The sequence below is a fragment of the Borostomias antarcticus genome (genome assembly GCF_949987555.1).
Source record: "Borostomias antarcticus genome assembly, chromosome: 9".
NCBI lineage: Eukaryota > Metazoa > Chordata > Actinopteri > Stomiiformes > Stomiidae > Borostomias > Borostomias antarcticus.
The window spans coordinates 29,944,688-29,967,443 of NC_140242.1; the positions used below are offsets into that span (position 1 = coordinate 29,944,688).

Here is a 22,756-nt window from a genome sequence, read left to right on the forward strand (position 1 = left end):
GAGAGAGAGAGAGAGTGTGTGTGTGTGTGAGAGAGAGAGAGAGAGTGTGTGTGAGAGAGAGAGAGAGAGAGAGAGAGAGAGAGAGAGAGAGGGGGGGGGGTAGCTAATTCATCAAAGCCATATCTCATACTGCAGGACATTGTTTTGGATGGGTTTATTATTATGGGACGACAGGTTTCCATGACGTCCAGGTTGATGTCTTACTGGTCTCTCTCCAGATGGGCAGATACTCGTCCTGCTGAATATCCAGCATGATTTCCAGCCCGTTCCCATCCCGCCCTGCTTGCTCTTCCTCGACGTCGTCCTGTTCCCGTTGAACGTGTAGCATTTCCCATATCTGGTGTAGACCTGCAGGGACAGGAGATCTCTATCAGGGGTGGAATGAACATAACAATACCCATCCTGCAACGACACCGCCAAATAAACAAGATGGAATTCACGCTCGTATGCCCACAGCTATTCCGTTGACGTCATAAACCTTGAGCCTGGAGATATCCAGGGTATTGTGAGAAAACAATATTACCAACAGACTTGATCTTTTCAGGAATGACTGATAGGACACGGTTTGTTCGGGGAATGAGAAGCATGTAAAGCCGGCAGACTGTTCCTCTGATCCTTCTCCTGAATCCTAACTCACGTGAGCGTGCGCCCTGTGATCGGGAGAGACGGGCCGATTGCTCAGAGAGTAATTAGAGAGTCCAGACGAGGCAGCGTATCATTGCACACGCGAGGACGCCATTGTTTTACAGATGCATATAATTTCTAAGCGCTCTCATCTCTGTGCAGACAAAAAGGGACGCAGGACTATTATTTAGGCCAAACACGGTGAATCTTGGGACGCTCTGTAAATGAAACAATTGCAGAGCGGGGTTTCCACATGACAGGGGAAATCAGGCGAGGACGAGAGGATCGACCGCCAAATAACACTGGTGGTGAATCGATGTCTGAGGACGACTTAAACCGCCGCTGGCACGGCCTCGCCGGCGCCGTAATCACAGCTCTTGTTTTAACTTTGATACGGGTGAACCCGTCTGAGGAGCGGCGCGGCGCTGAAACAAGCCCCGCCCATGACCCCCTCACACACTCATTATCAGACCGCGGGGGGCTGTGATCTCCTAGGGGGCCTCAGGAATCAAAGCCACGGTGGTGTGACTCCTCTTTGTACACTAGGCTTATGTTTGTAATCTTCCACTGCGACGGGAGGTTTTATAATCTGCACAGCAGCAGCTAGGCCAGACACAGCTAGGCCAGACACAGCTAGGCCAGACACAGCTAGGCCAGACACAGCAGCTAGGCCAGACACAGCTAGGCCAGACACAGCAGCTAGGCCAGACACAGCAGCTAGGCCAGACACAGCTAGGCCAGACACAGCTAGGCCAGACACAGCAGCTAGGCCAGACACAGCAGCTAGGCCAGACACAGCAGCTAGGCCAGACACAGCTAGGCCAGACACAGCAGCTAGGCCAGACACAGCTAGGCCAGACACAGCAGCTAGGCCAGACACAGCTAGGCCAGACACAGCAGCTAGGCCAGACACAGCTAGGCCAGACACAGCAGCTAGGCCAGACACAGCTAGGCCAGACACAGCTAGGTCAGACACAGCTAGGCCAGACACAGCTAGGCCAGACACAGCTAGGCCAGACACAGCAGCTAGGCCAGACACAGCAGCTAGGCCAGACACAGCTAGGCCAGACACAGCTAGGCCAGACACAGCTAGGCCAGACACAGCAGCCATGCCAGACACAGCTAGGCCAGACACAGCAGCTAGGCCAGACACAGCAGCTAGGCCAGACACAGCTAGGCCAGACACAGCTAGGCCAGACACAGCAGCTAGGCCAGACACAGCTAGGCCAGACACAGCTAGGCCAGACACAGCTAGGCCAGACACAGCTAGGCCAGACACAGCAGCTAGGCCAGACACAGCAGCTAGGCCAGACACAGCAGCTAGGCCAGACACAGCAGCTAGGCCAGACACAGCAGCTAGGCCAGACACAGCAGCTAGGCCAGACACAGCTAGGCCAGACACAGCTAGGCCAGACACAGCTAGGCCAGACACAGCTAGGCCAGACACAGCTAGGCCAGACACAGCTAGGCCAGACACAGCAGCTAGGCCAGACACAGCTAGGCCAGACACAGCAGCTAGGCCAGACACAGCAGCTAGGCCAGACACAGCTAAGCCAGACACAGCAGCTAGGCCAGACACAGCTAGGCCAGACACAGCCACTGTTTACTACATCTGGATGCTCCATGTGTTGTACTGTACATACATGTTAAGTGTAGGCCTAAGCCTCGTCAGCTGTGTGTGTATGTGGGTGCATGTTTCTGTGTTTGTCCGTGCGTGCGTATGTGTGTATGTGTGTGTATAGCGTGTGTGTGTGTGTGTGTGTGTGTGTGCGTGCCTGCGTGCGTGCTTGTGTGTGTGTGTGTGTGTGGTTAAGACAAGTCTAAGTAACAGTAATTAAGAATGTCATAATGTGTGTGTGTCTCAGAGACCTTCACCTGACTCAGAGACCTTCCCCTGACTCAGAGACCTTCACCTGACTCAGAGACCTTCACCTGACTCAGAGACCTTCACCTGATAGAGACCTTCACCTGACTCAGAGACCTTCACCTGACTCAGAGACCTTCACCTGACTCAGAGACCTTCACCTGACTCAGAGACCTTCACCTGACTCACAGACCTTCACCTGACTCAGAGACCTTCCCCTGACTCAGAGACCTTCACCTGACTCAGAGACAACCTGACTCAGAGACCTTCCCCTGACTCAGAGACCTTCACCTGACTCATAGACCTTCACCTGACTCAGAGACCTTCACCTGACTCAGAGACCTTCACCTGACAGAGACCTTCACCTGACTCAGAGACCTTCACCTGACTCAGAGACCTTCACCTGACTCAGAGACCTTCACCTGACTCAGAGACCTTCACCTGACTCAGAGACCTTCCCCTGACTCAGAGACCTTCCCCTGACTCAGAGACCTTCACCTGACTCAGAGACAACCTGACTCCGAGGTGCAGCTCTGGTTTGATGAGGACAAGCCTGCTGGATGCAGACAGACGGACATGCGCTCTGCGGAGGTGGTTTAATCTCTCCTCCCGACACAGAACAGCCCAGGAGGTACAGTAAGCCTCACCTATCATTGATTCAGCCCAGCTCATCGACAAACTTAAGCCTCCGCTCTGACTCCTTTTATCTGATCCAGCATGCAACAGCAGCAGAGACGGATTCAACTTTACAAATGAAACCCAAAAAAAGAGGAAGGAAGAAAGAAGAAGGGGGAATATGCGTCTCTGGATTCTGCTCTGAAATATTGGCTCCAGTGCAAAAGACAAGGTGTTCACAAACGATGTCCCCAGAGACCTAAGGAACTTTTCCCATCATCTCACGCAGGAAATGGTTGTTGGCAGAGCATCCTGATTCATTTCTTAACTTCAGAACCCTCCCACACACACACCTCTGCTCCTCTCTCTCTCTCTCTCTCTCTCTCTCTCTTTATCTCTCTCTCTCTCTCTCTCTCTCTCTCTCTCTCTCTCTCTGAGTCTGTGATGTGATTGATGGAACATTTTTCCCTTTGTTATATCCCACACCAAATTTAGCAAAGGTAACAGGGCTGACTTTGTCACTTCCCAAGGAGGGACTTGGCGCTGCTACAGTATTGAGAAGCAGAACAACGGCCCGATGGCGCTCCCAAACCAAATGAGCACCGGTTTATCATGGTGCGACACAACCATCGCCTGTTAACGTGTTTGACTGAGCGCTAAAAGTCATCTCTATACTGTTAGTTAGCTACAGTATGAACTGCACAATAAAACGAATGCTTAATAATGTTAAACTGTTGTGAATGAATTGCTCTCAAAGACACATTTATTACTACCTATAGTTCATCTATAGCATTGCAAGTACTGCCAATCGCATAGTAAAATATTTACTGTATCACGTCTGTTAAAATTGATTGACTAACTAAAGTTTGAGCAGCTGCATTGTAACCTCAGTCTCAATATTAGCATGCAGCTCTGCCTGACTTGGCTTTGGAAAGATGCCTAACTACATCTCATTTGCATGAATCTCTCCAGTTAGCACCAAACTTAATTGAGCTTAATGTCAAGCCATTTAGAATCCTTTGGCAGTGTTTTTTCTTCAGATTTGCCTTTGTTTCCTCTATATTCTCTCCATTTTAAATACATTAAAAGACCAACCACTCGCTGCCTATAATTTGCCCGCCCTCATGTGTTAAACCCTCTTTATGACAGCCATCCAGCTCCCCGGTGCTTTCTCCTTGTAAATCATTCACATTGCTCTTCCACGGAAGACCCAATTTCCTCGCTGGCGTCTGGCTGTGTCATCGGCAGGGAGGAGAGAGGATCTCAATTCATTTTCCGAAGGGGGTGGGACGTAGCGGAGGCTCTGATTGGCAGTCGAGGGCCATTAAGGCCGGCTCATGCGGGTTTAAGGGTGAAGACAGGATGTTCCCTGCGTTAATGGCTTCATTACCACCCTCCGGCAGCCTGTCAGGGAGCACCAGGCGCCGCGCACAGGCTGATTGAATATTTACATGAGGGCTTGAAACTTTCAAGATGCACCTGTGAGGTGGGTCACATTGGAATCCACAAGCTGTCAGGCAGGATTGAATCAGACGAGATGGTGTCCATGCCTGAGACAAGATGGTGTCCATGCCTGAGAGGAGATGGTGTCCATGCCTGAGAGGAGAGGGTGTCCATGCCTGAGAGGAGATGGTGTCCATGCCTGAGAGGAGATGGTGTCCATGCCTGAGAGGAGAGGGTGTCCATGCCTGAGAGGAGATGGTGTCCATGCCTGAGAGAAGATGGTGTCCATGCCTGAGAGGAGATGGTGTCCATGCCTGAGACGAGATGGTGTCCATGCTAAGAGGAGATGGTGTCCATGCTAAGAGGAGATGGTGTCCATGCCTGAGAGGAGATGGTGTCCATGCTAAGAGGAGATGGTGTCCATGCCTGAGAGAAGATGGTGTCAATGCCTGAGAGGAGATGGTGTCCATGCTAAGAGGAGATGGTGTCCATGCCTGAGAGAAGATGGTGTCCATGCCTGAGAGAAGATGGTGTCCATGCCTGAGAGAAGATGGTGTCCATGCCTGAGAGAAGATGGTGTCCATGCCTGAGAGGAGATGGTGTCCATGCCTAAGAGAAGATGGTGTCCATGCCTGAGAGGAGATGGTGTCCATGCCTGAGAGAAGATGGTGTCCATGCCCTGCTCTTCGTCATGCCTTCCCTGGGGGTCATGGCGGATTTGAAAATGCATCACAACGACATAACGTGCGTTCAAAGAACCTTTGATACCACTGACCCAGTGGTGAGACTGACCCAGCAAACGAACCGTTGCTCATGGAGGCCGACCACACTAGGCTGTACACTAGGCTGTACACTAGGCTGTACACTAGGCTGTATACTAGGCTGTACACTAGGCTGTATACTAGGCTGTACACTAGACTGAACACTAGGCTGTACACTAGGCTGTACACTAGGCAGCACACTAGGCTGTACACTAGACTGTACACTAGGCTGTACACTAGGCTGTACACTAGGCTGTAAACTAGGCTACATCTAGTCTGGTAAATGTTACTGTGAAATGCTTGGGTCTCGACACCTGTATTCTAAGGACAGTCAAAGAAACCGAGGAGAATGTGGTTCCCCCTCAGTGCACAACTTCATTCTTGAATAATCCTGAATCAAATGATGTTGTTAAAGTCAGTCAGAGGCAACTGGCAACAGATCAGTGGGTCAATGCCTTTAAGATCTCTACCCAATGGTGGGCAACCCTTCTCCGTGTGAGACCCTGCATTCCAAAGGTTTTTAAGGACAGTGGTTTGAGAAAATGGAGGAGACAGTGAAAGCAGATGTGTGGCTGGGAATGTGAGGCACGCCAGGCTCTGCACCATTAGCCTCCGTCTCTTGGGCAGACAGTCAAGGATGCCTGTTGGCACGCCGTCAAACACATTACATTTATTGTATATCAATTCCTAACTTCATTAAACAACTGACTGGCCGTATTTCTTAAGTGGCTTATCCCTCTCACGGAGAGAGCCGTGGCTTATCCCTCTCACGGAGAGAGCAGTAAGTAAGACCGCATCATCGGCAGGTTAGCGACAGGTTAGTTCCATCCTACAGCTGGTGAACAGAATATTACTGAACCCCACCTCACATCATATTACTGTTACTACTAACCCCACATCATATTACTGTTACTACTAACCCCACCTCACATATTAATGTTACTACTAACCCCCCTCACAGCAATATTACTGTTACTACTCACCCCGCCTCACATCATATTACTGGTACTACTAACCCCACCTCACATCATATTACTGTTACTACTAACCCCACAACATATTAATGTTACTACTAACCCCCCTCACATCAATATTACTGTTACTACTCACCCCACCTCACATTATTGGTACTACTAACCCCACCTCACATCATATTACTGTTACTACTAACCCCACCTCACATCATATTACTGTTACTACTAACCCCACCTCGCAGCTATGTTGCTATTACTACTAACCCCGTCTCACATCATATTACTGGTACTACTAACCCCACCTCACATCATATTACTGTTATTACTAACCCCACCTCGCAGCTATGTAGCTATTACTACTAACCCCACCTCACATCATATTGCTGGTACTACTCACCCAACCTCACATCATATTACTGGTACTACTAACCCCACCTCACATCAATATTACTGTTACTACAAACCCCACATCAATATTACTGTTACTACTAACCCCACATCATATTACTGTTACTACTAACCCCACCTCACATCAATATTACTGTTACAACCCACCCCACATCACTGTTACTACTAACCCCACCTCACATCATATTGCTGGTACTACTCACCCAACCTCACATCATATTACTGGTACTACTAACCCCACCTCACATCAATATTACTGTTACTACAAACCCCACATCAATATTACTGTTACTACTAACCCCACATCATATTACTGTTACTACTAACCCCACCTCACATCAATATTACTGTTACAACCCACCCCACATCACTGTTACTGCTAACCCCACCTCACATCAATATTACTGTTACTACTAACCCCACCTCACATCATATTACTGTTACTACTAACCCCACATCGCAGCTATGTTGCTATTACTACTAACCCCACCTCACATCAATATTACTGTTACTACTAACCCCAACTCACATCATATTACTGTTACTACTAACCCCACATCATATTACTGTTACTATTAACCCCACCTCACAGCTATGTTGCTATTACTACTAACCCCGTCTCACATCATATTACTGTTACTACTAACCCCACCTCACATCATATTACTGTTACTACTAACCCCACCTCGCAGCTATGTTGCTATTACTACTAACCCCACCTCACATCAATATTACTGTTACTACTAACCCCACCTCACATCAATATTACTGTTACTACTAACCCCACCTCACATCATATTACTGTTACTACTAACCCCACCTCACATCATATTACTGTTACTACTAACCCCACCTCGCAGCTATATTACTGAATCCCACCTCACATCAATATTACTGAACCCCACCTCACATCAATTAGAGATATATTACTCCAAAGTTATTCCAAACCAATATGGCCAAGAGACTACAATTAGCTTCTAATGATGTAATGTTGAATAATGACTCAGCTCAGAAAGAAATCTGTCTACATTTGCATAACCTTTCCATCAGTGCTGAGTCGTAGGAAAATATAAAGAATAATATAGAATATATTGCTTAAGAGATGAGGCCCCTACTTGTAAATTCAACATTTATGTCCAGGTGAAACATTTATGTAGAAGTTTGTCAGGTAATGAATAAACCTTGACATCACTGACAGTTTTGGTAACATCAAGCCTGCATAGTCAGAATTAAACATCTAGAAAATGTGATTATAAACTGCCCACATAATGGAGATCAGTTGATGTATATCATCATGCCATCTCCAACCAGAGAGTACACAAGGGCCTCGTGCTAAAAGTTCTATAAATGTCTTGGTAAGTATCAGAATCGGTCTAGAGAGCACTGACATCACACTACTATCGTCACACAATACCCTGCTACTACCATCAATACCCTGCTACTACCATCAATACCCTACTACTACCATCAATACCCTACCACTACCATCAATACCCTGCTACTACCATCAATACCCTGCTACTACCATCAATACCCTGCTACTACCATCAATACCCTGCCACTACCATCAATACCCTGCCACTACCATCAATACCCTACTACTACCATCAATACCCTGCCACTACCATCAATACCCTGCCACTACCATCAATACCCTACCACTACCATCAATACCCTACCACTACCATCAATACCCTACTACTACCATCAATACCCTGCCACTACCATCAATACCCTGCTACTACCATCAATACCCTGCCACTACCATCAATACCCTATCACTACCATCAATACCCTGCTACTACCATCAATACCCTACTACTACCATCAATACCCTGCCACTACCATCAATACCCTGCCTCTACCATCAATACCCTGCTACTACCATCAATACCCTGCTACTACCATCAATACCCTGCTACTACCATCAATACCCTGCCACTACCATCAATACCCTGCCACTACCATCAATACCCTACTACTACCATCAATACCCTGCCACTACCATCAATACCCTGCCTCTACCATCAATACCCTGCTACTACCATCAATACCCTGCTACTACCATCAATACCCTGCTACTACCATCAATACCCTACTACTACCATCAATACCCTGCTACTACCATCAATACCCTGCCACTACCATCAATACCCTACTACTACCATCAATACCCTACTACTACCATCAATACCCTGCCACTACCATCAATACCCTGCTACTACCATCAATACCCTGCTACTACCATCAATACCCTGCTACTACCATCAATACCCTGCTACTACCATCAATACCCTGCCACTACCATCAATACCCTGCTACTACCATCAATACCCTATCACTACCATCAATACCCTGCTACTACCATCAATACCCTGCTACTACCATCACTACCCTGCTACTACCATCAATACCCTACTACTACCATCAATACCCTACCACTACCATCAATACCCTACCACTACCATCAATACCCTACCACTACCATCAATACCCTATCACTACCATCAATACCCTGCTACTACCATCAATACCCTGCTACTACCATCAATACCCTGCTACTACCATCAATACCCTACTACTACCATCAATACCCTACTACTACCATCAATACCCTGCTACTACCATCAATACCCTACTACTACCATCAATACCCTGCCACTACCATCAATACCCTACTACTACCATCAATACCCTGCCACTATCATCAATACCCTATCACTACCATCAATACCCTGCTACTACCATCAATACCCTGCTACTACCATCAATACCCTACTACTACCATCAATACCCTACTACTACCATCAATACCCTGCCACTACCATCAATACCCTACCACTACCATCAATACCCTGCTACTACCATCAATACCCTGCTACTACCATCAATACCCTGCCACTACCATCAATACCCTGCCACTACCATCAATACCCTGCTACTACCATCAATACCCTGCCACTACCATCAATACCCTACCACTACCATCAATACCCTGCCACTACCATCAATACCCTGCTACTACCATCAATACCCTGCTACTACCATCACTACCCTGCTACTACCATCAATACCCTACTACTACCATCAATACCCTACCACTACCATCAATACCCTACCACTACCATCAATACCCTACCACTACCATCAATACCCTATCACTACCATCAATACCCTGCTACTACCATCAATACCCTGCTACTACCATCAATACCCTGCTACTACCATCAATACCCTACTACTACCATCAATACCCTACTACTACCATCAATACCCTGCTACTACCATCAATACCCTGCCACTACCATCAATACCCTGCTACTACCATCAATACCCTACCACTACCATCAATACCCTACCACTACCATCAATACCCTACTACTACCATCAATACCCTGCCACTACCATCAATACCCTGCTACTACCATCAATACCCTGCTACTACCATCAATACCCTGCCACTATCATCAATACCCTGCTACTACCATCAATACCCTGCCACTACCATCAATACCCTGCCTCTACCATCAATACCCTGCTACTACCATCAATACCCTGCCACTATCATCAATACCCTATCACTACCATTAATACCCTGCTACTACCATCAATACCCTGCTACTACCATCAATACCCTACTACTACCATCAATACCCTACTACTACCATCAATACCCTGCTACTACCATCAATACCCTGCTACTACCATCAATACCCTGCTACTACCATCAATACCCTGCTACTACCATCAATACCCTGCTACTACCATCAATACCCTGCTACTACCATCAATACCCTGCCACTACCATCAATACCCTGCTACTACCATCAATACCCTGCTACTACCATCAATACCCTGCTACTACCATCAATACCCTGCTACTACCATCAATACCCTACCACTACCATCAATACCCTACTACTACCATCAATACCCTACTACTACCATCAATACCCTACCACTACCATCAATACCCTGCTACTACCATCAATACCCTACTACTACCATCAATACCCTATCACTACCATCAATACCCTGCTACTACCATCAATACCCTGCTACTACCATCAATACCCTACTACTACCATCAATACCCTATCACTACCATCAATACCCTGCTACTACCATCAATACCCTACCACTACCATCAATACCCTGCTACTACCATCAATACCCTACTACTACCATCAATACCCTACCACTACCATCAATACCCTGCTACTACCATCAATACCCTGCTACTACCATCAATACCCTACTACTACCATCAATACCCTGCTACTACCATCAATACCCTGCTACTACCATCAATACCCTATCACTACCATCAATACCCTACTACTACCATCAATACCCTACTACTACCATCAATACCCTGCCACTACCATCAATACCCTGCCACTACCATCAATACCCTGCTACTACCATCACTACCCTGCTACTACCATCAATACCCTGCTACTACCATCAATACCCTGCCTCTACCATCAATACCCTGCCACTACCATCAATACCCTGCCACTACCATCAATACCCTGCTACTACCATCACTACCCTGCTACTACCATCAATACCCTGCTACTACCATCAATACCCTGCCTCTACCATCAATACCCTGCTACTACCATCAATACCCTGCCACTACCATCAATACCCTGCTACTACCATCAATACCCTACTACTACCATCAATACCCTGCTACTACCATCAATACCCTACCACTACCATCAATACCCTGCCACTACCATCAATACCCTACCATCAATACCCTGCTACTACCATCAATACCCTACTACTACCATCAATACCCTGCTACTACCATCAATACCCTACCACTACCATCAATTCCCTGCCACTACCATCAATACCCTACCATCAATACCCTGCTACTACCATCAATACCCTGCTACTACCATCAATACCCTACTACTACCATCAATACCCTGCTACTACCATCAATACCCTACTACTACCATCAATACCCTGCTACTACCATCAATACCCTGCTACTACCATCAATACCCTGCTACTACCATCAATACCCTACTACTACCATCAATACCCTACCACTACCATCAATACCCTACTACTACCATCAATACCCTGCTACTACCATCAATACTACCTGCCGATCCTGAAAACCCTGAAAATACCCCTCAGCTGCCTGATTCTGTGAGGTTACATGTACGTCCTGAACAAACAAACTTGTTTACTACACAGCCATGTTTCTGGAACTGCACTGCCCATTTCTGACTGATGACTTGTGTGGCTTTTCTAGCCCATGGTGGTGTAGATACAATCTCCAGCTGTCCTTTCCACTTGGATGTCCAGGGAAGCCAGGGCCCACTACAGATGGGAGGTCTGCATCGATACACTAGCAGATAGGCCTGCTGATTGCATGTTATTGTAGGCTAGCAGGGGTCCTTGCTGGAGGGGTCCAGGCCTTATCACATACGTACTGCTGACGGCAGCAACTTCTCTCTGGGTCATTTTCCTGCATGTTGTGTCATTTAATCTGTTTGCTAGTGGTTGACAGAGCCGCTGTTTTGCCCTTGGCTCGGCCAAAAAACAAGAAAAGTGCCACGCCTGAGGCATTTGTATCACTGTCTGCTGCTGTTTAGACTTTCTCATTTAATTAAGGCCTCTCTCTCATTAACATACCTTCATTTCCTTAACAGGCCATCTTTCCCCCCAATCTGCTCCCAAGTCCAATCACTCCCGCCCCCTGACAGCGCTCTCCGTCACCTCGGCTTCCCTGGCAAATGGTTTATTTTCTATTCATCATAACAGAGATACCTGCAGTGCCGCGCTCTTTCTCTTCCCCGGGAACGCTGAGGGAACGGTGTTCCTTACAGCAAAGCCAAGCCATTTCCACCGGGGCAAAAACGGTGAGTATTAACTTCTGACATTAATCATCAGTATACAGGTTGGTGTGTGTGTGTGTGTGTGTGTGTGTGTGTGTGTGTGTGTGTGTGTGTGTGTGTGTGTGTGTGTGTGCGTGTGTGTGTGTGCACGTTTCCCTTGTGATCATTAACTGATTATAATATACCAGAAACACGCACGAACATGTAAAGATAAGAAAACAATGACTTCATCTAGATTTGTATGAGCTCTGTCTCTGTAACTTCAACACATCTTGTTAAGCTTAAACTTAAGCAGCAACATATGCCAGCACCCACAATGCAATGCTGCTGTATCTCCGGTGAGACATGCAACACTTGCTTCCTTCACAAGGTGGTGCAATAAGAGCAACCTATCAGTGATACTTAATCCTCCTGTTTGGACATTTTAAACAATGAAACACTGAATGTTACACTTAGAAGCGTGAAATATTTATGAGCATAGGGACCAATGTGCTCCATGTTTTATAAATCACCCAACTGTAAAAATATGTGTTTAAACACTGGACCTTTGACTAGTTATTTATTTGGAGTTAATGGGAAACACGCCACAGGTGCCAAACTACTCTCCCTGGAGGCTCCGCCCCTCCACTAACTTCCCATGATCCTCCACTAAACATGCTGCTTGGAATATCTATCCTCTGAATATCTAGGTCTGATCAAGTGTGTAGGTGTCAATCTGGTTTGTGTGTTAAATGGTTGGTTGTCTGGCATCAACCCGCTGGTGTTCAATTTGAGATGATTGCGCAACAGTGCAGCGGTAGTTCAAATGTGAGAGACGTTCCCTGGCTGTGTGAGACCAGCTCTGGGGTCAGTGTCTCTCCACCACCGAGATCTCTACAGTATTAAATGGTAAATGGACGGCACTTATATAGCGCTTTTCCACCTTAGCGGCACTCAAAGCGCTTTACAATGGCCTCTCATTCACCCATTCACACACACATTCACACACCAATGGCGGTAGCTGCCATGCAAGGTGCTAACCTGCTCGTTGGGAGCAATTTGGGGTTAGGTGTCTTGCTCAAGGACACTTCGACATGTGGACAGTCGGAGCTGGGATTCGAACCACTGACCCTTCGATCACTGAACGACCCGCTCTACCAACTGAGCTACAGCCGCCCCTCTATTAGAACCAGCCCGGGCCAGATCAATGCCCAGCTGCAGTATTAGAACCAGCCCGGGCCAGATCCATGCCCAGCTGCAGTATTAGAACCAGCCCAGGCCAGATCCATGCCCAGCTGCAGTATTAGAACCAGCCCAGGCCAGATCCATGCCCAGCTGCAGTATTAGAACCAGCCCGGGCCAGATCCATGCCCAGCTGCAGTATTATCTGTGTGTGGCGTGCTGCCACCCTCGCAGATGTTTGGCACTGGATTCCGGAGCGGCCCAGCGGGCTGAGGAGACCACGGGAAGTCTCTCTCTGCTGGACCCATCCTGCGATGCTTCCCAACATCAAGGGCGGTGAGACCGTGCTCAAGAGCATCCCAGGTGGAGGCCTGCTAACAAGGTGGCTGTGACCGCTGCGGTGTGTGACATGCGCTGAGCAGCTGCATACTCTGCTGTGATGACAAACCCCAGAGTGACAGCCATGTTGCCACAGGTGACTGGACTACTAACTGTCATTCGAGAACCCTTGCCCTGCACACGACGGGGATATAAATATTGGACAGCTCCTGTGCTTACAGCCCTAACTGTCCATGTGAATTGGATCTCCTTGGTGTTTACAAATGTTGGTATTTGTATTTGTTTGTTTGTTTATTACGGTACTGCCAATCCCCTCAGCTGGGGTCTGTGCTGATGTCACTGAGCTCTAGAGCAGACGAGGCAGAGGTCACAATGATCATGAGGACGGTGAGGGTCAGAGGTCACAATGATCATGAGGACGGTGAGGGTCAGAGGTCACAGTGATCATGAGGACGGTGTGGGTCAGAGGTCACAATGATCATGAGGACGGTGTGGGTCAGAGGTCACAGTGATCACCAGGACGATGTGGGTCAGAGGTCACAATGATCATGAGGACGGTGTGGGTCAGAGGTCACAATGATCACGAGGACGGTGTGGGTCAGAGGTCACAATGATCATGAGGACGGTGTGGGTCAGAGGTCACAATGATCACGAGGACAGTGAGGGTCAGAGGTCACAGTGATCATGAGGACGGTGAGGGTCAGAGGTCACAATGATCATGAGGACGGTGAGGGTCAGAGGTCACAATGATCATGAGGACAGTGTGGGTCAGAGGTCAGAGTGATTCCTGCTGAACCTACTCTGTCAGAGTACAGACAGATGACCAGAACAATGAAAGAATTAGATCCTTCCTATATGTGAGATAGCATGATGTCCAAAACTTGCTTTAAAATTATTATTTTTTCAGGATCACATTCCATAAATGTCACTATTTCATTTATAAACATTACTATCTGAATGATAAATCAATTTCTAAGCTTCTACCCTCTGACTTTGACCATGTTCTACGTTATTCACACTGTAAAAATCCCATTAATATTGTGTGAAAACGATAGGATGCTAAAGCAGTGCAATTTATTTTCCCATCTCAGACACCAAGGCAAGTCACAGCCCTGACTCACCTTGTCATTCCCTGGGCGACAGGCATTAGTGTGGCACACCGAAAGATGATCTAACGCACACACTTTACATAGGGTATGTGCCACTGCTGTGAGATGGGATGCTGAGGCCTTGTATAATCAGATTTAATACAAGACACTTCAAGGATTTAATAGATTTTAGGGTTGTGAAAAGAGATGTCATTAGTCATATGCCCCGTTTATTCTGATATGGGGCCATTTACCTTACTTGATTATTTCTCGTAAACTACAAGGTCACTCAGAGAGAGAGAGAGAGAGAGAGAGAGAGAGAGAGAGAGAGAGAGAGAGAGAGAGAGAAGAAGTTACAATATGATACAGTATTCTACAGTATTATTTGTATAATATATTTGTATAACAAGCATAATATTTTTATCATCTCTGTTTTTGTTATTAGATAGAGAGAGAGAGAGATAGAGAGAGAGATATGGAGAGAGAGATGGAGAGAGAGAGGGAGAAAGAGAGAGGGAGAGAGAGAGAGAGGGAGAGATAGAGAGGGAGAGATAGAGAGATAGAGAGAGAGAGGGATAGAGAGAGATAGAGAGAGAGAGAGATAGAGAGAGAGAGATAGAGAGAGGGATAGAGAGATAGAGAGAGGGATAGAGAGAGAGAGAGAGAGAGAGAGAGAGAGAGAGAGAACCCCATACCAGGCGTGAGCACCATGCTGTAGTGGTGGTCTGGTTGCTCGTCCTCACCAGACCGTGAGGCAGCTGAGGCATATTTACTTCTGTCAGTCTCACAGAAACAGGCATCAGTCTGTGAGAATCTGATCCTAACAAACATCTAGTCTGAAAGGCAGTTAAGTCTGAGGAATAGTTCCAGTCTAATTCACTTGGACAGATGCAAAAACTGCAGTGGGTTCATAAAAGATCAAGTCCCAAAGCAATCCTCAAACATATTGACATGAAGTCATGACAAATTCAGCACATCAGACTAGTTTCATTCAGAAATCACCTACATAGGATTATATTAATCCTATAATCATAATAATATAATAATCGTATATATATATAATCTTATAATTCAATGCAGTTGCTTCAGTCTCAGGGGGGCAGATAATGAATAGTAGAGAACAGACCCACCCAACCAGCATGAGGGGCTCCGGATGAGAAAGTGCTTGATGCATCATCCGAGACCGTGTGAGGGAGCTTTCATTTAGTGAAACCCTGGTAACAGGCTTGATTCATCACATCTGAAGCGTCTATGAGGAAGTGCAGGTGAATGTCGGCCAGAGTAACAGAGTAGACCATGCCGGCACCATGCCCTCTACTCATCTTCCTAGCATAGTCACACCGCTAGTCATTGTAGCTCGGCCATCTTGTGCTGTATGATGGGTTGAGTCCTCTCAGCCACCCTTGAATGTTTGAAGATATAGATTCCGATTAAACAATACAGAACTCCTCTGATAAAGACTGAAGATCTGATAAACAGTGAAACGAATATTCATGAGCAGACTCAACAATTTAGTTGGGAATGGTCTAATACCATTATGTCCAAATGCTGCACACTCACCCCCAACTCTAAATGGAATCGCCTCCAACTGATCAGCACTGCTTTTGATGCGTAGACATCTGCACTAGGATGAAGAAGTCAGTGTGAGTGGATTCCCATAAGGCCTCCATGTCTGCCAGCCAGGCCTCATACAGGGACAGGAAGTCATCTGCTCAAGTCACCCACGGGGGAAGAGCACAGATCCCATATTGATGTTTGAAGGGTGCAAAAGACCCTTGTAAAGCCCTGGTCAAGTAATACTCAAGCAACCATGTCTCCCCTCTGCACAGGGAAGAACACCAGCTTCCTGGACCTTATTGTTACACAGCCAGGGACCAGCAAACAACCAGGGAGCGGTATGAGACTATCCATCACTCCCACTCCGCTCTTTATCCTGCTGTTGGCTGGTGCCAGAGATGCTGTTTGCTGTGTCTTCAAATCTGGCTTGATCAAGGACTTTGTGTAGAGAGCATCAATTAACCGAGTAGATTTGGAAATGTCCATAAGTTATTATAATTGAGCATAAATCAGAAATTATGGTCTTCTCTTTTGTAAAAGTAAAGTTGAAGTGAAGCTATTGGTTATAGAGATGTCAGCATGTAGCGAAGTAGAACTGTTAATTGCCATATGTTTGACTAATGGATCATTAACACAAGCAGGGTAGACTTTAATACTTCAGAGGTCGAAACCCTGTTGGTTAAATTAATAAATCAATATTAAATAATTGTGGAGCATCCATCAATGGAGATCCAGCCACTATTATCCCCAACATGAATAAAACCACAAACTAATCACGCTGTCTAAAACCATGAAGTTCACCCTGAATACAGCGCTATTCTGTTTTTCTCATTCTTTCATTATACTTTCCAAAGCAGATGAGAACTTTATTTAGGCCACCATCTTGCCGTCTAACATCTGCTGTGCACCTTTAAACTCAGAGACAGAAAGAGGAGGGACCTTTGAGATGAGGTGAAGAATTTCAACTTTGATGACCATGGTATAAAATATCCAATCTTCCTGCAGTCCTTTGTCCCTCAGACCTTCACGAAATATCAAAGAATGAGGCCATTGTGCAAAAGCGGAAAAAAGGTGATTCTGGTCAAATCCTTTTAAGGTTTTTCCTTACTTCTCCAAATTTCATCATCCTCTCATATTTGATCTTATTATAATACATACATCTCATTTTTCTACCATTCCTGCACACAAGAACATGCTAGAGCCGATTGTTTCCCTAGGAGATGTGACCCTGCTACTCAAGAGATGCTTTGCACGTTCCAACCACGTATTCAAAACATATAGATAAATATATAACCTTCCACTGGAATCCCCAGTTTAATTAAAGCAAACTCCCTGGTCTGTAATTTGAAGTCTCTGTTATTATAAAATGTAAAAGTGCGTTCCCCGGGGAGTCTACAACTTGGCACAATATGTTTTTAATTTCCCAGGGGGCCGAGCGTGGCAACTAACGATTGCAGGTCTGCTGAATGTACAAAAAGGTACGCCTTTTTTATATATATATTTTTATTTTTTTAATTGTCAAGAATGGTGTCTTCATGTGAATTTTAGCTGGCATTCGTCTTATCGTCTTTATCAGTCTTCTGAGGTGTTTTATTGACTTCAGTGAGTCACACTCAAATCCTGTAGGTGCTTCAGACAAGTCTTTAAGGGCACAGGTGATTTCAGCATAATCACCCATTAATTGTTGTACTCATCTGACTAAAACATCTAAGAAGAACCACATTGAACCATGAACCTACACCATAATATGAACAACGAAGACGAGCAGCTGTGCAATCCTGCCACAGATCAACCGTTCCATCTTAGTCCACTTCAGATCGTATCTGCGTTGTTCCTGACTGAGACAGAAAGACACATCGCTCTTTAGGACAGCGTGACCGCGCTCTGCAGAGTCAACACATGGACTCGTGGTGTCCACTCCTCTCTGGGAGCCTAGAGGACAAAACAGCACTGAACCCACTGTTGTCGCCAAGCTAGCTGGTCCAACGCCAGGCTTGGGTCTCCTCCGAAATCAACATCTGTCCACAAATATCAAATGTCTCTTCAACCTTTCTTGAAGCCAAAGCAAAACCTGCTTAAATCCCATGAAGCTACGCTTTTAGCTTTAGTAGGAAAACTGCTCTACCAACTAAAGTGTTTAAAGTATGTCTTGTGTACACAACCTCCCACACATAACCTGCATATTCAAAATAGTTGCCTGGCTTGAGCAAGCCTTTTACAGCACATCCTTGTTCAACCCTCCCTGCCTTTCATTGGGATGTTGACAGGGCTTCTAATCTGCCTATAATCCACTGCAGGCTCCTCACGATGACACAAATCAATATCCACTCAAAGGACATTCTAATCCTGGTGCATCTAGTAGGGCTTTCGTTCTGCCTTAAGGATTTCCACATACTAACTTAAAAATCTGTTGAGAGGTCTTCAGGGCCAGTTTTGTATTCCTGTCAGCAGCGAAGGGGATTAGGTGTGATATATTTCGTCAGGAGAACTGGGGGGAAAAAAGTGCAAGTTTGACTTTTTGGGGATCTGATGAAATCTCACACATGACATTAGAAAACAAACAAGAAGGTGGTTAAAAAAAATCACCCATCAAACTAGCAGATGAAACACCATCTGTTAGACTTTATCACAGCCATTTTTCAACATCAGTCGTGAAACTACTCTCCATGGAGAAGAAACTGTTCTCCTGCATCCAAAAATAGTCTTATGGGTAGAGAGAGAGAGAGAGAGAGAGAGAGAGAGGGAGAGAGAGAGAGAGAGAGAGAGAGAGAGAGAGAGAGACGCTTCAACCATAAAGCTAAACACCTGTCTTTGTCCCATGGAACAGTTGAGTCGACATCTGTACCTCTGGAGATGCCAGACGATCTGCTCTGGTGTTCATATTACGCTTAACCCAGCAATTAGCCTGCGGTCCCAGCGCACCTGGCTAATAGCACGGTTTGTCCAGGTAACGAGCCAGAATGGATTTAGAGCACGCAATCTATTGCCCATTTAATTTGCTCAATTACAGAGTGCAAACCACACAAGTCGTAAGTGGGGCACAGTAGGTGTGGGAGATCACAACTCTTAATGGAATGTTAGAATTTACTTTGACATGGAAAAAATGTGTGTGGTCAATGTTCACATGTATTTGTACTTGCAAAAGGAGAGGGAAGCATAAATGTATGATTTTGAATAAAGACATCTTAGCTCTCTGCACAGCAGGGACTTCTCCACTCAGTTAAGATGGAATAATAATAATTGTCATTATAACAGAACATGTTTGACTTTAATCCACTGCTGTGCTCACTTCAATGGTCCTCCTAGAGGCACTTACTCCACATTAGAGCAGCTTCCCGTTGACACATTTCCTCACGCCGCCTCCTCCATCTCTCTGGAGCTCCAGCGCTGCTGTTTGTTGATATTTCAGGAGCACCAAAAAGGGGTAAAATAAGAAGCATGATTGACATTAAATTATTCCCCAATCCTTGAACTGTATAGCAAAGGCAGCACGTTATGACTCAACTCACAAATAAGAGAGGCTCGGATCTCAGATTAGCAAAGCGTTGCCGTGTAATTGAATCGAAAAAGCACAAAGCCTCTCTGGTATATCACACTCAAACCTTCCCAAGCCCACCGATTGAAAACCAAGTCACGACCCCAGTAGCCATAAGTGCCATCCAAGTCAAATCCCAGTTGCTTGCATGTGTCTCTCTCGGTCAGACGGAAGCGAAATTCTCCCATCAATCGTGTCGGAGGGAGACACGATCCCTGACAACTTTTCACTTCAGTCGGGGGATTAGAGGCAGAAGGGTTTACGCTGGCCTTGCCAGAATCCACGATAACATTTTGTGATTCAGCAATTTAAACTAATTTCAAGGCTGGCTCCGCAGCAATTTTCTGGATCAATGGAACGTCATACCTCACTTGGTCACTAGCCCTCTTATCACAGGTACCTACAGCGAAGGAGGACTATGCTGATCCCCCCGGGGGCGGAGGGGGGCAGGCCCGATTGGGGAGACATTCCTCCAACACGCCACCTACAGCCTCGCTTCTAGTAGCCAAAAGCCAAAGTAAATCTGAGCTTCGGGAAATTCATTTTGGTTTTAAAGTTTGATCACCTGGAAAAGTGATGTTTTTCTCAAACAAAAATAAGTTGGCTAATTTATTGGAAATGGTGGCACAATCTAATGGAGATTGTTTTGGTCTTCTCTGTTCTCTGCGTCAGGCAAGTTTCATTTGACACCAGACACACTGGACAAGACATGTCACGAATCATGGATTCAGACCCCTCAGATCATCTGGGACAGGGTTACTGTGTGTTCCCAGAATTAGAACCAAGAAAAGTGAAGCAGCGTTCAGTTATTAAGCTCCTCACCTCTGGAACAACCTTCCTGAACACCTGAGATCTGCTCAAACTATCAGCTCATCTAAATCAGGGCTGAAAACATTATTGTTTACTACAGTGTTTAATTCTTCATTTTCATTATCCTCTTAATTGTCCTTTGTTTTTTAAATGTGTTTTTATTGTCTAATTTTATTCTTATGATTTTAATGTTATACATCATTGACTGAATGTATTTTTTTATAATTTTGCCTCTGTAAAGCACTTTGAATTTGCCTTGTGCATGAATGGTGCAATACTTAAGCAATTGACCACTCGAGGCAGTGGGTTACATTTTACCACAGCTACGGGGCGTTGTTAGACGCGATAGCGGAGGGACTAAAACCCCCGTAGCTGTGGTAAAATCCCCTGTAACCCACTGCCTCGAGTGGTCAATTGCTTTTCTACAACAGTTACTACATATATATATATATTCCCAAAAAACACTCAGTTTTTATAATATAACATTCAAGATATAAGATAACATTCAATCATTTATTTACTGATCATTCTTATCATTTTAGTATTTACAAAATCTTCCGCGATAGGCTATCGTTCTGAATTAAATGGTTGCCAGGCAACATAGGCTATCTCGCCTGCTAGCCAATCAGAATCAAGTATCCAAACTTTCCGTTGTAGAAAAATAAATTTGCCTTGCCTTGCCTTGCCTTGAAAGGAAAATAAAACTCTTAGAATGAATCTGGTGAAAAACCAAACAGTCACTACAGTTTTTCAACTCCCTCTGAAACTATTGCATTCGAACCCTTAAGCCAGACACATGGACAAGACATTTGCATTGCACTGGGTTGTTAATGAATATTGAGTAGGCTACCCTGAGCCATGATTAAAAAAAAAAATCATGTAAATAAAGCATTCCATTTTAGTAGACTCATTCCGCATCTTATTTTTTGATTGCCATCCAATAACCATGAAACTATGCACAGCGGAGAGACGGGCACAGATTGGTGGAGTGTGGTTACAGCCCCGAACCTTGGGGTGTAAAATAAATAAATATGAATCTACCAATCATTTATGTAGTGGCTTCGGGATGGCCCAGCTGAGGACAGCATTATCACAGACTAGTTATTGGTGCTGCTGGCTGGCACCCCTTATTCCTTTGAACAGGAATAACTCAAAATGTTGTGACTGAATCTTCAAAGTTATTAAAACTGGGGGAACGGAGGGGGACACAGTCATGCTTGCGTTGTAACCTGTGGATTACTGACATGTGCCTCTCTCCTCTCTCCACCCTGGTTCTGATGTCCGCTTTGGGGACCAGAGAGAAAGAAACACAAGCAAAAAATGCTTTGATCTCTCCATTCACAGCCATTGCACAAATATTACTCATTTTATTTTATTTATTTATTTTTACCTCAGTAGCTTCAGCTATTTGTTCTTATGTTTCAATTATGAGAAGAAAGAGAGAGCAAGCAAGGGTTAAAAAGCAATTTCCCAACCATGACAACTGTACAAATGTACAGTGGCAAATGTTAGAAAGAAGGGTGGGTGGGTGGGGGGGGGGATTGGGGAGGAGATAAGGGGGTGAGAGAAATGGTGGTGGAGGAGGAGGAGAGGAGGAGGAGGTTAATCCCACTCTTTCATCTGTGGAGGTATAGGGAGGCCTTATCTCCCTCTCCTGCTGCCGTTTGCTGCTCTCTCCCTCAGCGGCCTGCCTGTGTGAGATCGCTCAGCGCC

General features: G+C 45.7%; 1 protein-coding gene across 1 annotated transcript in view; it reads right to left on the reverse strand.

The window, feature by feature from the left end:
• asic4a (acid-sensing (proton-gated) ion channel family member 4a) overlaps nt 1-22,756 on the reverse strand; it is a gene marked incomplete at its 3' end in the record, with an annotated part of 77,933 nt that overhangs the window by 8,450 nt on the left and 46,727 nt on the right. Inside the window, 2 exon segments of the mRNA XM_084442988.1 lie at nt 205-273; nt 276-348. Of these exon segments, the coding sequence (XP_084299114.1) occupies nt 205-273; nt 276-348 (142 nt within the window).